At 41.6% G+C, this 19895-nt stretch overlaps 1 protein-coding gene across 1 annotated transcript; it reads right to left on the bottom strand.

The window, feature by feature from the left end:
* Positions 1-34: 34 nt before the first annotated feature.
* Positions 35-19831, bottom strand: gkup (glucuronokinase with putative uridyl pyrophosphorylase). The gene is made up of 23 exons (XM_069721481.1): positions 19708-19831; positions 14449-14555; positions 14309-14353; positions 14039-14192; positions 13889-13960; positions 10642-10730; positions 10350-10506; positions 9698-9775; positions 8456-8547; positions 8032-8137; positions 7802-7881; positions 7652-7720; positions 5714-5774; positions 5594-5610; positions 5438-5495; positions 5251-5343; positions 5088-5148; positions 4112-4225; positions 3285-3342; positions 2372-2440; positions 2231-2294; positions 2010-2081; positions 35-597 (listed from the first exon to the last, which is right to left on the bottom strand). Exons 1-23 carry the CDS (start codon positions 19762-19764, stop codon positions 502-504), a joined length of 1869 nt encoding a protein of 622 aa, XP_069577582.1. The 5' UTR covers positions 19765-19831; the 3' UTR covers positions 35-501.
* Between the last annotated feature and the right edge of the window lie 64 nt (positions 19832-19895).

A 19895-nucleotide genomic window follows, 5' to 3' on the forward strand; every position in this document is an offset into this window, starting at 1 on the left:
TACACTTTATATAACAAAACACCACCAGCTTTTCAATTTGTTTTTAATTTATGTACAAAAATTACATTCATTATACAAAAATATTGAGATTCTTCATAGACGATATACAATTAATGCATCATGCGTAGAGAAATAATTTCATAGTTCTTACATTGTTGCTGATGATATGACCTCAAATACCATAACAGTCTTAAATTTCACAGATTACTTTTCGGAGAATAAATTGATGCACTACTTGCAACATTATTTGGACCATCTGGTAAATTATTACACAAACTATCATCAAAGAATGAAGATCCTGATGGTAACCTGGATTATTTTTTTTTTTATGGCTTTCATGTGATTTCATGTAACTGATCAAGAGCTTGTAATAGATCCCATCAATCTATCCTATGAAATGACGTTGGGACTCTGTGTGGAGGGCCACACTGTGCCATGTTGATCCGACGGCTGTGTGTTGGCCTCGGGCGGCCCGACTGATTCGTGTGGAGATGTATGAGGTTAGTGTTGGCCGCCGACAGCGCTGGCAGATGGGTTGTATGGTGCGATGACACAGAAGACACAGCCGGCCTCCTGGAAAGCTTGCCTCATCTCCACCTGGTGGGCCAAACACAAGCTGCATCAGACAGAGACATGCCGCTTTCAGATCCTCCCCTCACATCATCCGATCACAACGCTGACTCCTCAGAGCAGGTTAATGACTAATGTTACCAAGATCTTAAAACTGTTTCCCACCAAGCCAGAAAGGAGTGAGCACAGAGGACAGCAGTTCTGTTAAATGACACTTTAAGAAGCTGAAGGTCACATCAAAGGGGTTGTCGGTGCATTTTTTTCACTGTACAGCTGTGGCACCGATAGTTGGGTGATGACATTTTTCCATTTGTTTAAATTTGTTAAAAACAAATTCTTAAACTAACTACTGGACTCATAATATCTCCCATTTCAATGAAAAGTTCAATTCTAGTGTCAAATAGCAGTGAGAATCATCCTGTCATTTTTTTCCCCCTTATTTTTCATCCAACTGTTTTCATTTTTGGCCAAAATATTACAGCTATGGTCACAAAACAACTTGTTCTTTTTGTTTTAAATTCATCTAAATGCTCGTATGAGTGAAAGATTCATGGAACAGTTTGCAAACTTTGCAGCTGTTGGGTTTGCTGTGCCTTCAGTTTCAATAAAAACTCATTTGTGAGGGTAAAAGGTTTGAGGGATGAAACAGTAATATTAAGCGAAACGTAAAGATTTACCAAAACCAAAAGTGTCCAAGAAACAATCAATACATTAGAGTTTCTGGGTAATAAACCAAATATTGGATGATCTTGCAAGAAAAACACCAAAATGAAAGATTTGATCTTTAATTTAGCAGAAAAACTGAAGAGGATTTCTCTTGATTACATCAGAAACTCGACTCAGTTTTAAAAGAGGACATTTCTTCTCTGACTACAGCTCAGTTCTGATCAATGCGACTGATTGGTGTTTACAACAAAAATATAATATAGCTTTGTAGATTCATGTGCATGTTTTATTGTAGGCTCTGTTGTATTACTAGACCCAAATTCCCTTAGTGAATATATGGGTCTGACAGAGCTCTGTAGATGATGGTTTCCAGCCGTTCCATCCTACTGGTCGTAGACTTCGGGTTCATTTTCGAAGCTACTGGAGCAGCTTTTACCCAAGTAGCATCGACCGCCATATGACAACGTTGTGCACCCAAACATTGTGGTTGTTTCGGCTTCACTTCCTCAATATTTGCTAGCGTTGCTACAACTGTTTATCTCGCTTCATCGAGCTCCACCACCTCAGCCACTATTATCACAGTCAAACAAACGCCTGACTTCAACATCAACACTTAGGTAAGCCTGCTGGTTCCTGATTGGTCCCGAGCCAACCGTCATGCTTACAGGGTTTCCAGACTGTAATCAGGACACAAACTAACACATTTTCCATGTAATGAGCCGAGTGATCAAAACACAGGAATGTGAACATGAATATGAAGCTCCTTGTCTTACCAGTCGGGCCTGGTCCAGACACAGACCCACCACGGCCCCTCCACTGCCTGGCAACTTCACCGCCGAGCCAAACTGCAACAAGCAGCAGAAACTTTATGAATACAGTAATAGAAAAACACTCCTGCAGGCACACATAGAATCGGAGGTGGAGAGAAAGAGGGAACGCTGTTAAATAAAACACGCCCCGCTCCGAGCAGGTGGTGCAACCTGTGAACACCCACCTGCCTCGCCAGCTGGACCATCTTGAGATTCCCGGGACCCAGACAGTCATCCCTGTAGACAGACCTGAGGGATATATTGTTATGGTTAGCTCTGAGTCTAAATGTAATATGAATGCCTCAAATCAAAACAGAATTGTTGACCTGCGCAGCTCAAAGTTCTCATCCATTAGTCGCGCCAGACAGCTCCAGTCTCGGTCCTGGAGAGCCGCCCTGAGGGGAGAAACATTCTCAGTCAGTTGTGAAGGGAACACAAGATTCACCTCGAATGCTCCAATGAAAAGACACAAACCGAGCACACTTTTACCTGCACGGAAGCAAATATACATGTTTGCATGTTGCAGCTCACAGTGCAAAAATTTTACACAACATGTCAGAGAGCCTAAAGCTACTTGAAGACCATTGTGCAAAGTTTAGAAATAATTCATTTGATGTGCTGTGTTTTAAATGACATACTTCCCTTAGGACACCAACAGAGAGTACCCTTACATGTTAGGACTCTTGTGCAGTGCAGGAATTTTGACAGTCGGGTTGTTTCAAATCACACACTGCAGGAAATAACGTCAGCATGTGAACACATCACCCTCCAAAATATCTGCAGCTTTAATAATTTTACCCTGAAATCAACGTGTTTCTGGGTCCTCTGTTTAAAACACTCAATAAACACACTGATTCTTCTGTTCAGCAGCAGCAGTGAAAAATAAACACTTTTGTGTTCAGGACCAACTGCAGCTTCCTCAGACGCCTTAATTGAAGCGTGTGGCCCCGCCCCCTTCCTCTACAGAGCCAAAATGGCGACCATTTAGGGTGGAAAGAGTCCAGCGTTTCACACTTCTTTTTTTGGACCTTTGCGAGGGCATCATACTGTAACTTGTATGTTTCTGTACTTGACAGTGTGAATGCACTTATGCACTCAAAATAGTGAGAGTTAGTACACAAGTACAACATTTGAAACGCAGCAATGATTAATTATGTCAAATCTTTACTGTTATTTGTTTGAGAAAAGCTTTACTGGTATTTACTGCAGACACAGAAACAATCTCCTCCTGAAACCAACCTCGCCTGATCAGTGAGCTCAGCGAAAGTCTTCATGGTCTCAACGACCATCGTCTCCCCTGTGGAAAGACGAGAGTCATGAAAGTAGTTCAACAAACGAACCCGTCTGTTTTCATTTTTAAAAGTATTTAAAGGAACAAAAAGATGTCAGTATGCACAAACGTGCAGGTGATTAAATTAAAAAAAAAATAAAGGACTTTAAAAAAATGTCTCTGTCATTAAAACTGAGAATTTTTATCAGGAGTTTTGCAGCCCAGTGAAGAACCCTTTGTGATACCAAAAATCACACTGATCACAGTTTAAAGTAAAGTGTCAGAATAGGTTTTTTTTTTGCTAAATTTAAAGGCAGATAATCTGAGCACAATCGTAGCGCCTACGAGTCTCAAGCAAAAGTAGTAAAACTATGAGGCTGTGTTTTGAGTGTTTGCCGTCTTTCTTTTGAATATCAGCATTTGTTGATCAGCAGCTAGTTAGCACTATGTACAGCTGAGCCTGATGGGAATTATTCATTAGTTTTGATTTTAAACCAAAGTGATGTGGGTGGAGGGGGATATTAATAGTGAGTGAATTATCCTGGTGAAATACATAATCATGCTGCGACTTCACTTCACCGCAGAGGCAGTAGAGCAAAAGTGAAGGGATCATCGAAGTCAGTGGGATTCGTCCTCAAGGAAACATTAATGTCTGCACCACATTTCACAGCAATCCATCCGACAGTTGATGAGATATTTCCATCTGGACCAGTAATATCAGTTGTATCAGAAATATGCTTGATATCATCCTCTCCTTTCAAAAGTAGCTGATGTGACGTTTGATGTGACGGCCCACCGTTGAGCCAGCGCTGTCGGATGTTGCTGTGGATGCGTCCGGAGTCACTGGGGTCGCTGAGGTAGGCCAGCCAGAAGGGTGGGAGGTCACTCATGTCCATGGACACATAGTTACCTGAGAATGGGAAACAAAAGAAATATACAGGTCTGTGCAAAAGGTTTGTGCAATTATTCATCACCACGTCTGATGGGACCCAAATTCAGTCAACGAGCTGGAACATACAACCGGGAGAACAAGGAGTCCTGCAACAGATGGTGTGAAGGAAGGACGGAGGGAAGGCGCACCCGGCATTAACAGTCCGTCCCGGGTGATCCGATCACCAGCTCTAACACCTGAGGAGCAGGAACGTGGCGCCGGGAGCTTATCTGTTTATTTTTATTGCTTATTCGGAGGACGTCAGCTCAGTCGGCGGTCTTCCAGTGTGGCCAAAGCAATCTCTGAATGTGGTGTGAGCGGATCAGATCTCAGGGCGTCCCGGGTGCTTTAACACCTGAACATTTAGCTGACCACACCGGGACAGATCGGATCGGATTTGAATGGCAGGTGTGCACAGGGTCGAGGAGTCAGGCTTGGAAGTTTGGCTCCACAGCACAGATCAAAAGTTTAAAAAAAAAAACTACCCTCGATTCAGAATTAGATTTTAATTTACACATTAACTATGTTCCAAAAAACACCTTCTATCACCTTAAAAAAAATATTGCCAGAGTTGGAACCTACCGAACATTGGAAGACGCCAAACAGATTACTCACGCCTTTCAGCCATTGTCATTTCTTGACTGGATTACAGCGACACACTTTATTCTGATGCTGTACAAATAAAGTCAAATCCATCTGCACATTCTATGAAATAGAATGATGAATAAAATCGATTAATGGCCTCTTCACTTCACTTTTAGCGCCTTTAACTTTTCTTTCGCACAATACTGTATTTGCCTCCTGTGTTTGATTATCTGCTGACAGACGGTGACGTCAGTACCGTATCCCTGCTCCTCCATCAGCGTCTTGCTGAAATCCATGTAGACTAATCCTTCGTAGACCTGCAACAGACAGAGGGACACGGAGGTCCTGTTACTGCGGGTGGAAGCTCTGGTGCAGTGCTGACGGAGGCGGGACGACGTGGCGTTGATCGTGTTCCTGACCTGCACGACTCGGTCCTGCAGGCCGGCCGTGATGAACAGCTCATCGGTCTCCACGTTGAGGATGAAGTTGGCTCGGATTGGATTCGGGAGATCCTACAGTAAATAAGCAAACAGCTGTAAAATCCAGAGGCAGCTCCGACGGCTTTGGTAAACACCACGAGGTGGGTCGAGTGTCTCACATCCTCACATTGTCTGTGATGTTGTAGAATTTCATGAGACACTTCAGGGTTGCCGAGACGATGGCACTGTGAAGAGATTGTAAACAGGTCAATTATTAAATCCAAAGTGTGAAAAGTTCTCTTTAAATATGCAGAAAAATAAATAATCGAACAGGAGTGTTTACCTGCTTCCAGCAAGGCCCTTCATTTAAACAGAGATAGATAAGTTCATAATTAGAAGAGGACATGTGTGCTTTTCCATTTGAAATGTTTTTATTCTTAGAAAAACGTGAATGGATCCTCACCACCTGCCGAGGGATGTTGGTGTCGTACTTCAGTGTGAAGTTCTGCTTCGTCAAAGCGATACTGTAGAAAAGAATGAACAGCTGCGTGAACGGTGGAGTTTAAGTAATGAAAGAGTCTGCTGCCCCAGAAACTGAAAATCTAAAAGAAAAGAAAAATAGCTTTTGTCACAGTTCATCGTTGTTTAGTCTTTTTGTCGTGTCAGTTTCTTCCTGTCCATTTTCTTCGGTTCTCGTTGTTTAGTTTTGTCAGTCTGTCTTTTCCTCATCATTTGGTCCTCTGTCTCTCTGTCCAAAGTCTTTCATGTTCACTTCCTGTTTTATTTTCACCTTCTTGTCCTCTTTGTCTTCCCACCTGTGTCTGATTGGCCCGATCCCAAACGGCAGCATAAAGCCTGAGGACTAAACCTTCATGAACTTCCCTGATGTCACATGCGTGCTGCAGCTGTAGCGCGCGAGTGTTTGAGTCTGTGAGGGCTCAAAATGGTATGAAAAAGCAAAATGGGACGCATTATCGTGACATCACACCCTGCTGGGAAACAACGCAACTACGCAACTGAAAAAGAAAGAATGCCACACCTCCAAGAAGTATCTGACAATCACCGCTTTTTATATATTGGAGTTGACGGTATATATTTTATACATAAATGTTGAAATTACCTAAACTTGGGAAAGGAATTAACACCAGCAAACCCAAATGCTTACATTTGAATTTAAATATAAACAACTTTACAAACGTGCAGTAAATACAATAATCACAGCAGCGTGTAGCAAGATGATATTCCTACTTCTGAGTGGGTTTCTGCTCTACCATCCATGCTTGTTTTTGTTTCTTTTACATTTTTGGTTGACAGGACAACCTCCTAACCACGTTTTAGAGGCTACGTTAACAATTCCTATATGAACTATGGGAAAGGTCCTCAGGAATGTCTGCAGATATGCAGACTCACAGAAAGGACACATATGAGGGGGCCAGAAAGTCCGCATAGGTGCCCTCAGACTTGACGATTTGACAGTGGGACAACCCTAAACCCCGTCTGTGAAGGTGGACATCGGGATTGGGCCCCTGATTGTTTCCATCTGGGTGTAATTATCCGCTGACCTCCTGTGTATAAAGTCTGCGTCCTCCCTACCTTCTTTGTCAGATCGTTGTTGTGTCACCGTGGTGTCTAAGCCCGTCGAGCCCGTTATCCGTTTTGACCTTCTTTTGCCTTGTGGACTCCGTTATAGTCGTCCCCTCTGGTACCTCAGCACGTGTCCTCGCTTTTGGACCCTGAACTGTGTTGGACGGAACATGTGGATTCTCCCTCACATGGAAATAGGTTTTGTTTTTGCACCAAAATCATTAAAAGAGTTTTTCTTTTAGTTACTTGTGTTTTGGGTCGTCAATACTCAAGACTTCAAATTAAAAGTCCCAAATACTTCTTCATGTACTGTCACAGTGGTTCAATAGACCTAATGGATGCATCTCATAAACTCGTCATCTGTATAGGCAGTACATGAGGCTATTTACAGTGGTGGAATATATCCAAGTACATCTCATCAACTCCTTCATCCACTACTGTTATTTAAGGTGTCTCCTAAAACATGTATTTGTTTAATACAAAAATGTCCTTCCAATCAAATATTGTCTATAATTGACCCAAACAAGTGACAAAAATCTAAACTCGTTTTCTGATATAAATACATTTGTTTTAAAGGCTTTCTAAAGTAAATTTTCCATTTTTTTTGGTGGATTTTGTAACCATTTTCACTTTGAAAAGACACGCAGCTGTTTAAAGTGAACGGAGCCTTTCGTACAAGATGTTTCAGCTCTTAAAAAAATACCAGCGGGACGTAGAGAGGATACGTTAAAGCTCATCTTCCTACGCGAGTTGATTCTTCTCTTCAGACACACATCGCCTTGGATTTAAGATGTACAGATTTACAGACTGTTCTCACCCTTGTTTGGAGCAGAACTGGTAGAACTTCTTACACGTGGCCTGCAGCAGCCGCAGACCTCCCAGGTACCTGCAGGGAACGGTGAAGGTTCACAAATGCTGCATGTGATGAAGTCTGTCCTGTAGCTCATTAAACGCGCTGCATACACACCCTTCCTTCCTGCTGATACAGAACAGATCCTGCAGGCTGCCGAACTCCGTGGGGTCGTTGAGCGGATGAGGGACGAGGACCTACACGGAGAGAGATGTACCTAACTTTAGCAGAGTACGTCCTTGACGAGGTGTTTAAAGCTTACGTGTGTGTGTGTGTGTGTGTGTGTGTGTGTGTGTGTGTGTGTGTGTGTGTGTGTGTGTGTGTGTGTGTGTGTGTGTGTGTGTTACCAAAGTCTGGCTCTCCACCAGAGTGACCTCAGCCCAGAAGTTTGAGATGGACATGGCGATGGTTTTCCCATTGAAGCCATCTGAGGGATTTCCCATTAATCCAACCCTGTAAATCATCAACGATTTGAATTACGGGTCTCTGTCAGATTATGTTCTAATCATGAATCCGGGAGCAGAAAGAGGCTAAAAAGAAACCTGTGCTGTGTTCCAGATGTTGTAATAACACTCACTCTTTTCAGTGCATAAGTGCGTTCACACTGTCAAGTACAGAAACATGCAGTACAAAAAAAGAAATGTGAAACGCAGGACACTTTCCACCCTAAACGGTCGCCATCTTGGCTCCGTAGAGGAAGCTGCAGTATGTCATTTGGAAAACTGCACTGAACTAAACTGAAGTGGAGTGTGAGGAACTGTGTTTTCTTACCTGGCATACGAGCGGCAGGTGATGGATTTAGCAGCGTTGTTTTGCTGCTTGGTGGAGTAGTGGGTGAGCCACTTGGTGTAGTCTGACAGGCCCTGAGGCGTCAGGAGGAAACATGGTATTAAGATTAGATTTAATCAGAAGAAGGAAAGATTGTAAATTATCTTTGTAAACAAATCAGCAATAAAAGAAAGCTATTCAGGGCCCGTTTAGATCAACATATAGACCCTAAATGCTAGCAGGAGTATTAATGTTGGCGTAACGTTCTGAAGGCTAAACATCTTTTCTTTTTTTTTAAACATAACACAAACTTTTACATATACACATTTTCACGTTTGAGCAGGTAACATAAGCCATAAAAAGAAAGAAGGAACAAGAACAAACTAAAAAATAACAAATAAACAAAAAAAGAGGGGTTAGAAAGGATGGTGGATGCCTCCAACTCTTATTGTACTATTTTTCCTTCATTTACGTGTACATGTATAAAGGGTTCCCAATTTTTTTTTTAAATTTGGCATTTATTTTATTTTTTCAAAGAGAATTGAATTTTCGTTAGTTCCAATTGTATCGTCTTCCTCATTTATTAGATTTAAAGGCTGAACATCTTTACCACCTTCACCCAAACGGAAAATCATTTTTATGAGGCAGCTTTACACGATTTCTGAATGATTCAGTGTCTTTAATAAACTGTATTCTTTGGATGGAGAGGAAACTTCCCTGTAAATGCTCATGAGCTGATCTATAAGGAACGATCAGTAACAAACTGTAGGTACTCTCAGTGAAAGCGCACACTGATCAGAAGTATAAAACTCTTGCAAAATGGCCCAGTGCAGCTTGCAAAATGTTTTTTTTTTCTCTGTTGAAGGCCCAGTGTGTGGGATTTAGGATGATTTATCGACAGGAATGCAACACAATATTCATAATTCTGTTTTCTATTTGGTGTAAAATCAATTGAAATTGTGAGGACTTTCACGTTTTTTTATGAGCTTTGCGGAGGTTCTCCTACTGTCGTGGAGGATGAGACGAGGGTTGTTCAGTTGGCTGCATTCTGCAACGTCACCACTTTGTGCCACTAAAGTCTACGCACTGCTCCTTTAAAAAGATTATCATTATTTTTTTGAGTATTGTCAAATAAATGAGACCTTCATCTCTGATTGGGTCCCCTATCATTTATGCATTTACATAAGACTACGTGAGGAAAACAACTTAAAAACACAACTGATGAAGTGAGGTGAGAATACAAACCACTTGTCCAATGAGCTGGAAGCCAGTAGGAAGCTTCATCCCAAACACATCGAGCTGCTTCTCGTTGATGAGCCACTCCTGAGCAGAATGGACCAACAGAAGTTTCTGGTTACTACTTCCTGATATGTTGTTTGGATTCGGTCGAGTAGGATTATGTATAATCTAAGGGAGGCAAAACTACAATTCCTCAATCAAAATCAAATCACATCAGTGTTGTTCAGCTTTGTTAAAATAGCTGATGTTTCTATTGCTTATAGTAAATGTTAGAGTGGATGTACGTAGATTTTGTCTGTTGTTTTCAGAAAATACTACATTTTTCTCCACAGACTAATGAGAGAAAAGTTGAAAGAGAAACAGCAGAGTTAGTGAAAGTGTGTGGAACACAGCCTGGACTTCAGCTCACTGATTTGTTTGTACGGTGAAATTCAGCTGAATTGCGTGAGAAGGTTTTGGGGGTTTGGACATGGTATCAGAGGAACGTTGCCAAAGCTTATGGTTGGTTGAATTTGTGGAGTAAATTCACTCGTAATGAAGTCTTGTATGATGTAACAAGGCAATTGTTTTTTGCTGAGAAAAGAGGAAGAAACAAATCTTTCCTGTTTGATGTTACATATAAAATGAACAACAGGCTGCTGCAGCGTCACTTACGAACCCAGAATCGTCCGAAGGTCCTGTGTGCGGCTTGCGGCTGCAGTCTGAGGAAGTCCGACAGGTAGGACAGCGTGTCTCTCTGGATGCAGTAAAACACCACGCTGGCCAGCCGCGATTCTGTCAGCCCTTCCTTCGGCTTCTCCGAGAAGCGAGTTATCCTGATTCATTAAAACGGCAACAGATTAAAAACCAAAATTTGCCGCATAATACCGCGTTTCAGGGAACTCCGAGAAACAAACTGGAACGTTTCTGCTGGAATGACATGTATCCTGCACTGAGGAGGCAAACCTCACCTATTGGTGTCGGGGCAGACCTCCACGATGCCCCTGGAGCTGCTCTTCTCACTCTCCTCCAGCTCGTAGTAGATGATGAGCTCTCCAGGCTGTGCGCGCGCGCACACACACACACACACACACACACACACACACACACACACACACACACACACACACACACACACACACCAGAGGGCGGGTTAGTGCAGCTACACTCAGCACTTCAACCAACAAAAAGTTGCTTTGTTTACTCTCACATCACTGTTGTGGAGTGGATTCCTACTTCAGTCACCTTTAACTGCATCATTTAAGTCATTACTAAACCTCTTCTATATCTATGTCATCTGACGCGGCCCTCCATCACTCTCCTTCTTGGTCAAACAGCCCTTCCATAGCCTGGAGGTGTGTTTGGGCTCATTGTCCTGTTGAAATACAAATGCTGGTCCCACTAAGCTCAAACCAGATGGGATGGCATGTCGCTGCAGAATGCTGTGGTAGCCATGCTGTTAAGTATGCCTTGAATTTTGAATAAATCACCAACAGTGTCACCAGCACAGCCACAAGCTAAGGACTGAGGAATACTTTAACAAGAACTCCGACCCCTGACGCATGTGGCAAGGCATCATCATGTGGTGGGCCTCATCAACAACAACAACGATGAGTCGGCCTACAGGGAGGAGGTCCGGCACCTGGCGGTGTGGTGCGCCAACAACAACCTTGCCCTCAACACCGAAAAGATCAAGGAGCTTATTGTGGACTTCATAAAGACCAACCGCTGCACACACACCTCCATCCATATCAATGGAACGGAGGTTGAGCGTGTCACCAGCTTTAGGTTTCTGGGTGTCCACATCTCAGAGGACCTCTCTTGGACCCTCAACACATCAACCCTGGTCGAGAAGGCACACCAGCATCTCTTCTGCCTGAGGAGACTGAAGAAAATCCACATGTCGCCTCTGATCCTGGTAAACTTCTACCGCTGCACCATCGAGAGCATCCTTACAAACTGCATCACAGTTTGGTATGGCAACTGCTCTGTCTCAGACCGCAAAGCACTGCAGAGGGTGGTAAAACCTGCCCAACGCATCACCGGTACTCCACTCCCTGCCATCGAGACCATCCGCCTCAAGCGCTGCCTGCAGACGGCGTGCAGCATCGTCAGGGACACCACACACCCCAGCCAGACTGTTTACCCTCCTTCCTTCTGGGAGGCGCTATAGGAATCTCCGTTCCAGGACCAGCAGGCTCAGGAACAGTTTCTTTCCCTCAGCTGTCAACACCCTTAACTCTGCAATGACAATAAAGTTGAATCTGAACGTGAATCTATTCACTGTATAGAACTGTGCACCAACCCTGCCTCTGCACAACACAACTGATGCTCTCAAACACATTAAGAAGGCAAGAAATTCCACAAATTAACTCTTGACAAGGCTCCTCTGTTAATTGAAAACCATTCCAGGTGACGACCTCGTGAAGCTGATTGAAAGAATGCCAAGAGTGTGCAAAGCTGTCATCGAAGCAAACGCTGGCTACTTTGAAGAATCTAAAATATAAAACATATTCTGGTTTGTTTAACACTTTTTTTGTTTACCACATAATTCCATGTGTTCCTTCATAGTTTTGATGTCTTCAATATTAATCTGCAATGTAGAAAAAAATAAAAAATAAAGAAAAACCATTGAATGAGGAGGTGTGTCCAAACTTTTGACTGGTACTGTATGCCCAAGAATCTGACGTAGTTCCCTGAGCAGCTACTTCTGGCTGCTGGTGGCACTAATCTTGAGGAACACTGTCTTTTATACAGAGTCAGAGCCACAAAGAAAACCCGGTCAGTCCTGGTTGACTGTAGTCACGCCTTGTTCACTGAGTACAAGTGTCTTCCATCAGATATATTCTGCTTTGATGCAGGATGAGCAGCATTAAAACATAATTTTTGAACAGTGTTATGTCATTTTGTGTCTTTTTTGTGTAACTTTTAGTGTGCAAGTTGGTGAGTGTTGTGGATTGTATTAATTTACTGCTGGCTGTGCAAAAAAAATCACCACTTAGGGATAATAAAGATCACTGTGAACTTTGACCCTCCAGCCTGCTCCTATAAATACACAGGAACTATTTAGGACAAATATCGAACTAGTGGAGCCCACAAACATGTCTTCTTCTGTCAAACGTCGGCCTGAAGAAAAGGAAAAAAGACTTCTAAAAGCTGATGGATGCACTAAATCTCTTCGGCAGGTTCGGATTCAGAATGGATTCAGCTGAAAACTCCAGACACACGAAAACCCAGGAGACGCCTCCATTAGTCCGTCCTCGCTCAACTGCAAAACAGAGGAGGGGCGCACGCCTTGGGCAATAACCCCTCTGCAATAACCATAAGCATGTGGCTGTGATTAGGGATTACACCGCTGACCTGACCTGGATCTCTGCTGATGTTACAGCGGGCTGCGTGCAAGGTAATACAGGAGAAACATGAAATAAACGTCAGCCTTCAGCTGCTGTTAAAAAGTCCACAAAACACTACAAATTAAACAGATCAAAAATATGACAATTAAATGCAGACTATTAAATATCAGATCTCTCTCGTCTGAATCTCTGTTAGTGAATGATTTGATAACCGATCATCTAATTGACTGACTGGCTGCAGCAGGAAGAATATGTCAGTATTAATGAATCAACTCCTGTCAGTCATATTAGTTAACACATTCCTGGAGATTCTGGCCGAGGACGAGTGGCAGCAATCTTCCACTCAAGCTTATCAATTAAAACCCGACACCTAAACTTAGTCACAATAACTCATTTGAAAGTCTGACTATCAGTCTCTCACACGGGAACTGGAAAACACAAAAAAAGTTGTTTTTTTTGCTGAGTAAAGATAAAGTGATATGATTTTAAAATTCATGTTGATGTGGACAATAACAGTCTGTGTTAGTTATTATTAATACTATGCACAGAAAGACTTAGAAACAATATAATTTTAATATACAGTATGGTTAATCTGCTTTATATAATTGCTGGAATAGAAAAATGACCCATACATTTATGGACAAATGAATAATCCATAAATTAATTAAAGGGTTTATGACTTCATCCTGAAAAGTCTGCTGCTGCTCCGACAGTCCGTATTAATATTTCATGATGAATATCCTGAAGACACATTAGATTGTAGGAGTCTATGTCCACTCAAATGATGATCTGGATGTCAGAACAGATAAATATATAATATTTGGACTGAGATGAATGACTTCTATCTCTAAGGGGAAAATCTCACCTTTGACCTGAAGAAGCGAATAACTTGAGCGATGTCAAAGTTCTGGTCTGCACACAGCATGTCTCCAGCGATCTGCTCACACAGAGGAGAAAGGACGATCGTAGAGACAGTTGTGTGAAGCACCAAATATTAAACAGATTGCCTCCATACCACCATGATGTCGTCCTGCAGCTTGCGGCTGCGTATGGCCAGCTCCAGGTCGGCCACGGCCCCGAGGCGATCCTCCAGCGTGGTGCTGCCGTCGTTTACCACATTTTCCACCGGGAAGTCGTTGGCTGTGGCCCAGCGCTCGTAGTGCTTGTACCTGGTCGGTGTGGCAAGATGGGAAAGGAAAGGGAAAACAAAAGCAGCTTTGACAGCAAACGGTGCCATGAATGCCAAATCAACACCGTCCGGGGTCGTGCGACAGTTCGGACTCACTTGTCTGCGTTGGTGACCAGATACACCTCTGTGAAGAGCTGCCTCCTGGACACGGATCAGACAAGAAGCAGTGAGTTTCAGAGGGACACAAAAGATCATCAGAAATTAGACCTGCTCATGTTTGGATCGCTGATACGTACATGTTGACGGTTTCCCACCAGAAGTCAAGGATCTTCTTTCCTCCGATGCCGGGAAGCAAAGCCTTGGGTACCCTGGTCAGGTGGCTGTATAAACCTGTGTCATCATTCTGGGGGGGGGGAAGGGAAACAATCAGGCTGCAAATCCTAATGCTTACAAACAGGTTACTTTTGAAATGTAATATAACACAGAATGTAATGTTACAGATTAATAGTAAGTAATGTAACTATTATAATTAATTCATAAAGTTATGTAACTTATTACATTTGATTACTTATGTAATGAATGTTTTAAACTGGGCAATAAAGCTGAAAAGTACAAAGAAAAATGTAAATGTCACGATACTAATTACTGTCAAACTTTGATTAAAAATTCATTATAACTTGAATAAAGATGGAAAAGTTTTCATTTCTACATTCAGGTCAACTTCAGGCTGAGTGATGATCCAACCATCAGCAGCACACTGGTTCCTAAAGGACTATTTTTAAATATCTTTGTTTTAATTAGTGTGGTTGCTTGGAGCAACACACGTAGATTTGATTGGCAGGTGAGAGGCAGTGTGAATTACAGACCTAGTTGTGCGCATGCCTTCCGGGCATTCGTTTGCAGACGTTCCAGAATTTTGGATTTGACCCGTATTACGTCATTGTGGATTGTAATTGTGACGCGAACTACCAAAACATCACTTTGGAACGTGTCCTCGGGACCTGACAGGCGCGCGGTGGATCTGGCTGGAGTTGATGGTGAGTTTTTCCTCATTTTCCAAGACTTCTCTAAATTTGACTGACTCCTGGTGTCTGAAGACACATGGGAATATTTCCACCGTTAGTGGAAAAAGAACAAGGATTATATTTTTCCATTTCTGGCTGTCAGTTTGTTGAGTGTTTGGGTTTGGAAACATGAGATTGTTGAGGACTTGCAGCAGGTAGACGCGGTGTTAAACTGTCATGTTTTTGGATTAATGTAATGTTTAGTGGTTTGTGTGAATTTAAGGACAGAGCTTCTGGAGGACTTGTTTGCTTACTGAAGGGAGTTATACTGGGTCATTTCCCATCCCAGTAGTTTTACACAAGACATGCTAAAAGCGAACTGTCTGACTTATTTTCATATTATTTTAATATCAAATTGGATATTATTTCATTTCATTTTAATTCATATTGTTATGTTGTATTTATTCTCTTTGGTAACATGTACTTTTCATTGATATTATTGGTACTGGACACAATCAATGGAAAACTACGCTGGCCCTGAGGGTCAAAAGAAACACACAAACATTTCAGAAAAAAACAAAAAACATTTCAGAAAAAAACAAAAAACATTTCACCAAACTCAAAAACATTTCGCTACACGTGAAAAGATTTCACTAAATGCGAAAACATTTCATTAAATGCAAAAACATTTGACTAAACCCAAAAACATTTTACTAAACCCAAAAACATTTTATTAAACCCTAAAACATTTTGCAAAATGCAAAAACATTTCTAAGGTAGCTTGTTAACCTAGCCCTAACCTAGTTTTCTGAAATGTTTTTGTGTTCTATTAAAATGTTTTTTCATTTTATCTCATGTTTTTGTGTTTTGTGAAATGTTTGTTTTCTGTGAAATGTTTTTGCGTTTTTCCCTCGGGGCCATCGTAGTATAACAGTCCCTTTTGATAAAAACAAAAAATTATTTTAAAATTCTCAATTACTGTCTCACGAAAATGAATCTTTTGGAGGGTTTCCTTGTTCACAGGTGGAACATTTCATGAGAGATAAATTTCCTATTTTGTTTTTATTGAAAAAAAATGTCTCCTTTTGTAACATGTAATTTTAATTTACGTTACTTTTACAGCAACTGCAAATCTTAGAGGATAGTCCCTCTTATGTAAATACATAATGAATCCCTCCAATACTACCTTACCGAAAAGATTTCTTTTGGAGATTTTCCTTTTGCAAAGGTGGCAGATGTCCAAAAATTAGCTTTGTTTTTTTAGTTTATTTCATCCATTTTATTTTATGTTATTTGATGGTATTTCTTTCTGTTGTAACATGTAAGTGTAATCCATGTTATACTAAATGTCAGGACAGCGGAAGGCCTTGGGACGTGGACCCCATTGTATGCACCATCCCAAGAAAAAACACAAGGACTGAGGATGAGTCTGGTCAAATATGGATGAAAACACCATTACGACGGACGTCACACTACAGCCGCCTGCTGCCTCTGCTAAAGATAGGCCACGCTGTTGCCGTCAAACTTGACAACCAGAAAGGATGACCTAAAAATGCTCCTGTTTTGCACAGAAGTAATAACGCAAGTTCCTGCCTCATTCACACAAGTCACAGTCTCTTTAGGGGAACTGAAAATACCTCACTCAAGGATGAAATTATTGATGAGCAAAAAGGCAGAAGAAGAATGGTCAAACAGCTTACCAACCTGAAAAGATTGGTAGACTGGAAAATGTGTCAGTTAGATCATAGATGTCCAATGAGGCAGAATAATCCTCGGCATCTATGTGGGTAACTGGCAGTCTACCCAGAAGCCCTAGTTTAGGTTCAGGTAATTGGTTTTAACAACAACAAATCAGTCATTGATGAACAAATGTACAATAACCAGCTGTTGACATCATGTGAAGTGGAGGATTGGTAAAAAAGCTGATCAACCTGAAAGGTTTGGTGAACTGTAGAACGTTTTAGTTAGATCATAGACGTCCAATGAGGCAGAATAATCCTCGGCATCTATGTGGGTAACTGGTAGTCTACCTGGAAGCCCTAGTTTAGGTTCAGGCTCTGGTTTAAAGTCGAAAAGACTAACTATGTTCACACTTGGAAACCTTGAAAGGGATTTTAGCAGCCAAATGTCAAGATCACTGTGACTTCACATCTTTCCAATTCTTGGAAACATGATATCAGGAACACTTGTAAGGAATTTCTGTATATTTAATACAAATGTTCACTTGGACTCTAGAATGAGCTTTTTGGTGAAAAAAACAGCAGGAACCAGCGGCTATTACCTCATCGAGAGAAAGGGTGGTCAAACAGCTGACCGCCTTGAAAATCATGTGTAACTTGGAGAATGTTTGAGTTAGATCATAGATGTTCAATGAGGCAGAATAATCCTCGGCATCTAAGTGTGTAACCAGTAGTCTACCGGGAAGCCCTAGTTTAGGTTCAGGTAATCGTTTTAAACAAGAAAAAAAAGTCCTTGATGAACGAATATGCAATAACCAGCTGCTGACACCACTTCAACTGGAATATTGGTTAAAAAGCTGAACAACCTGAAAGGTTTGGTGAACTGTAGAACGTTTTAATTAGTGCATAGATGTCCAATGAGGCAGAATAATTCTCGGCATCTATGTGGGTGACTGGTAGACTACCTGGACGCCCTAGTTTAGGTTCAGGCTCTGGTTTAAAGCATAACAAACAAACTATGTTCACACTTAGAGAGATTGAAAAGAATCTTGATGGCCTTAAGTCAAGATCTGTTTGACTTCACAGATGTCCCAGGCCATGGAGCTGCATGTCTCTGCTCCACATTTGCTGGCCCCACCAACAGTTCATGTTTTGGATCTCTATGCTGTCTTTTTCTTTCTCTGCTCTCCTCTCAACCAGAGGAGAGCAGCAGATGGCCGCCCACCTCTGAGCCTGGTTCTGTCGGAGGTTTCTTCCTGTTAAATGGCAGTTTTTCCTCCCCTCAGTTGGAGCCTTTTCTCCCCTAAAGGGGAGTTTTTCCCTCCTAGCTCACGTGGGAATCGTTGAATTGTTGGGTTTCTATGTACAATGTCATAAAGTTCTGTTGTAAGAACTTTACCGTGATAAGTGCCATGACATAACCTTTGTTGTGATTTTGCGATATATAAATAAAATTGACTTGACTTCACATTTGTCCAATTCTTGGAAACATTACATCAGAAAAACTTGACAGCAATTTCTTTATCTCTGGTTATGTCAAACAGCTGACTGCCCTGAAAAGCTCTGTCACTTGGAGAAACATTTAGTTGGCGCTTTGTGTAGTATTTTATGCCACCGTAGTGCTAGGGGAGGGCCCCTGTGCGTCAACGTACCTTGATTTCAGGACCACCCAAAAACCAGCCAACCAGAAATGGTGTTTGTCAATGTCCAGACAGGCTCTACTCATTTTTCAGTATGTGCTCAAATTCTGATGCTTGTTTTTTTTTTTTTATTGGTTCTCTTGTTTGAATTCAAGCTGCCTCTCATTTGCCAATCAAATCGATGATCGTCAGATGAGATGAAGAGTTTCAAAAGTGTCATTCAGAAACCACTTTCAAAAAACTGCAGTGTAGCTGATAGTTCTATCATCACGGATATCTATCAATCAGCCTGGAGTCGACCTGAATGATGACTTGGTTTAAACGTATTGTAATACTTTTCCTTTACTGCAGTCAGTTGTGATGTAGGCCTACTTACTTGTGCTTTCTTTTGGTGGTTGTACTTTAAAACCAAAACATTGACGTTAGGCTATATTTAAAGCCTGACAACTTTATACTTAGTTTTTACAACTCTTCAGCTTTTTTGCCCGGTTTAAAACCCAGTTTGTTAGAAAAGTTTAAAACGTAATCACACGTAATAAGCTATATTAGTCTGAATAGGTAATTAAATGTTACTTATTACAATTACAGCTATTTTCTGATATTTATAATGTTTTGCATTTCTTTTACACACACTTCAGTAACCTCAGAGGACTCTCAGAAGGTACAACAGGTTCCACTTCTTTTGTAGTAAACACCGTCATAACAAAGTCAATGAAAGAAGCTCGCTCAGGTAGGCTATTCTACTCTCTCCGTAACACCGCTTACTTATTAAGATGTTTAAACTTGCCGTGTCAACCGTGATATAATAGTTCGGCATATGTATAAATATATACATCTATAACTATAAATATGCATGATTCGGCATATGTATAAATCAGTGAACGGCAATAGCATTATCAAAAACTCAACTTTAAAGAAAATCCTTCAATTTTACACGACAAAGCTCTGTTGGAAACGGTGGCGACCAGCATGGACCAATAATTAAATAGATATAATTAGACACAAATTACAAAGTTGTTTTTCAGTCAGATGTAAGCCGAATGCTCCGGTGTATCGTTGTGATTACGTAAATGTCCAAACAGAAGACCTAACCAGTACAAACGCTGACCGACAAGTATGAAAGCGGCAAAGGGCCAAATTATTAAAGGCAGTTCGGCGAACAGTGACCGCCCCACAACTAACATTAAACTTTGCCCTGCGTCAAGCTGAGTTGCGAAATTCAAGACACTGACCTTAATTTGTGCCTCCAACACGGTGCCGTGACCGGCCACCAGCAGTATGCAGATCATCGCTGAACCGCACGTATGTTGCTTATTCTCGCTCTATGAAAACAGTGTTTGCGGAACGTCGAGCCGCTGCAGCTCAACTCTCCCAGCGTCAACGAAAACATCTGATTTCCGGTGAAACTTTTCAAAATAAA

Source organism: Brachyistius frenatus, unplaced genomic scaffold (genome assembly GCF_029030835.1).
Source record: "Brachyistius frenatus isolate BFR_SWC_R1_liver_20210118 unplaced genomic scaffold, ASM2903083v1 Contig_265, whole genome shotgun sequence".
Taxonomy (NCBI): domain Eukaryota; kingdom Metazoa; phylum Chordata; class Actinopteri; family Embiotocidae; genus Brachyistius; species Brachyistius frenatus.

Excerpts from the sequence above, each read along its gene's own strand:
- gkup (XM_069721481.1), bottom strand. The coding sequence starts at position 19,764 with ATGATCTGCATACTGCTGGTGGCCGGTCACGGCACCGTGTTGGAGGCA. Across the intron at positions 8,548-9,697 it reads TCCAGCTCATTGGACAAGTG|GGCCTGTCAGACTACACCAA; the intron begins GTTTGTATTCTC and ends CTGACGCCTCAG. Across the intron at positions 4,226-5,087 it reads GATGGAGGAGCAGGGATACG|GTAACTATGTGTCCATGGAC; the intron begins GTACTGACGTCA and ends TCCCATTCTCAG.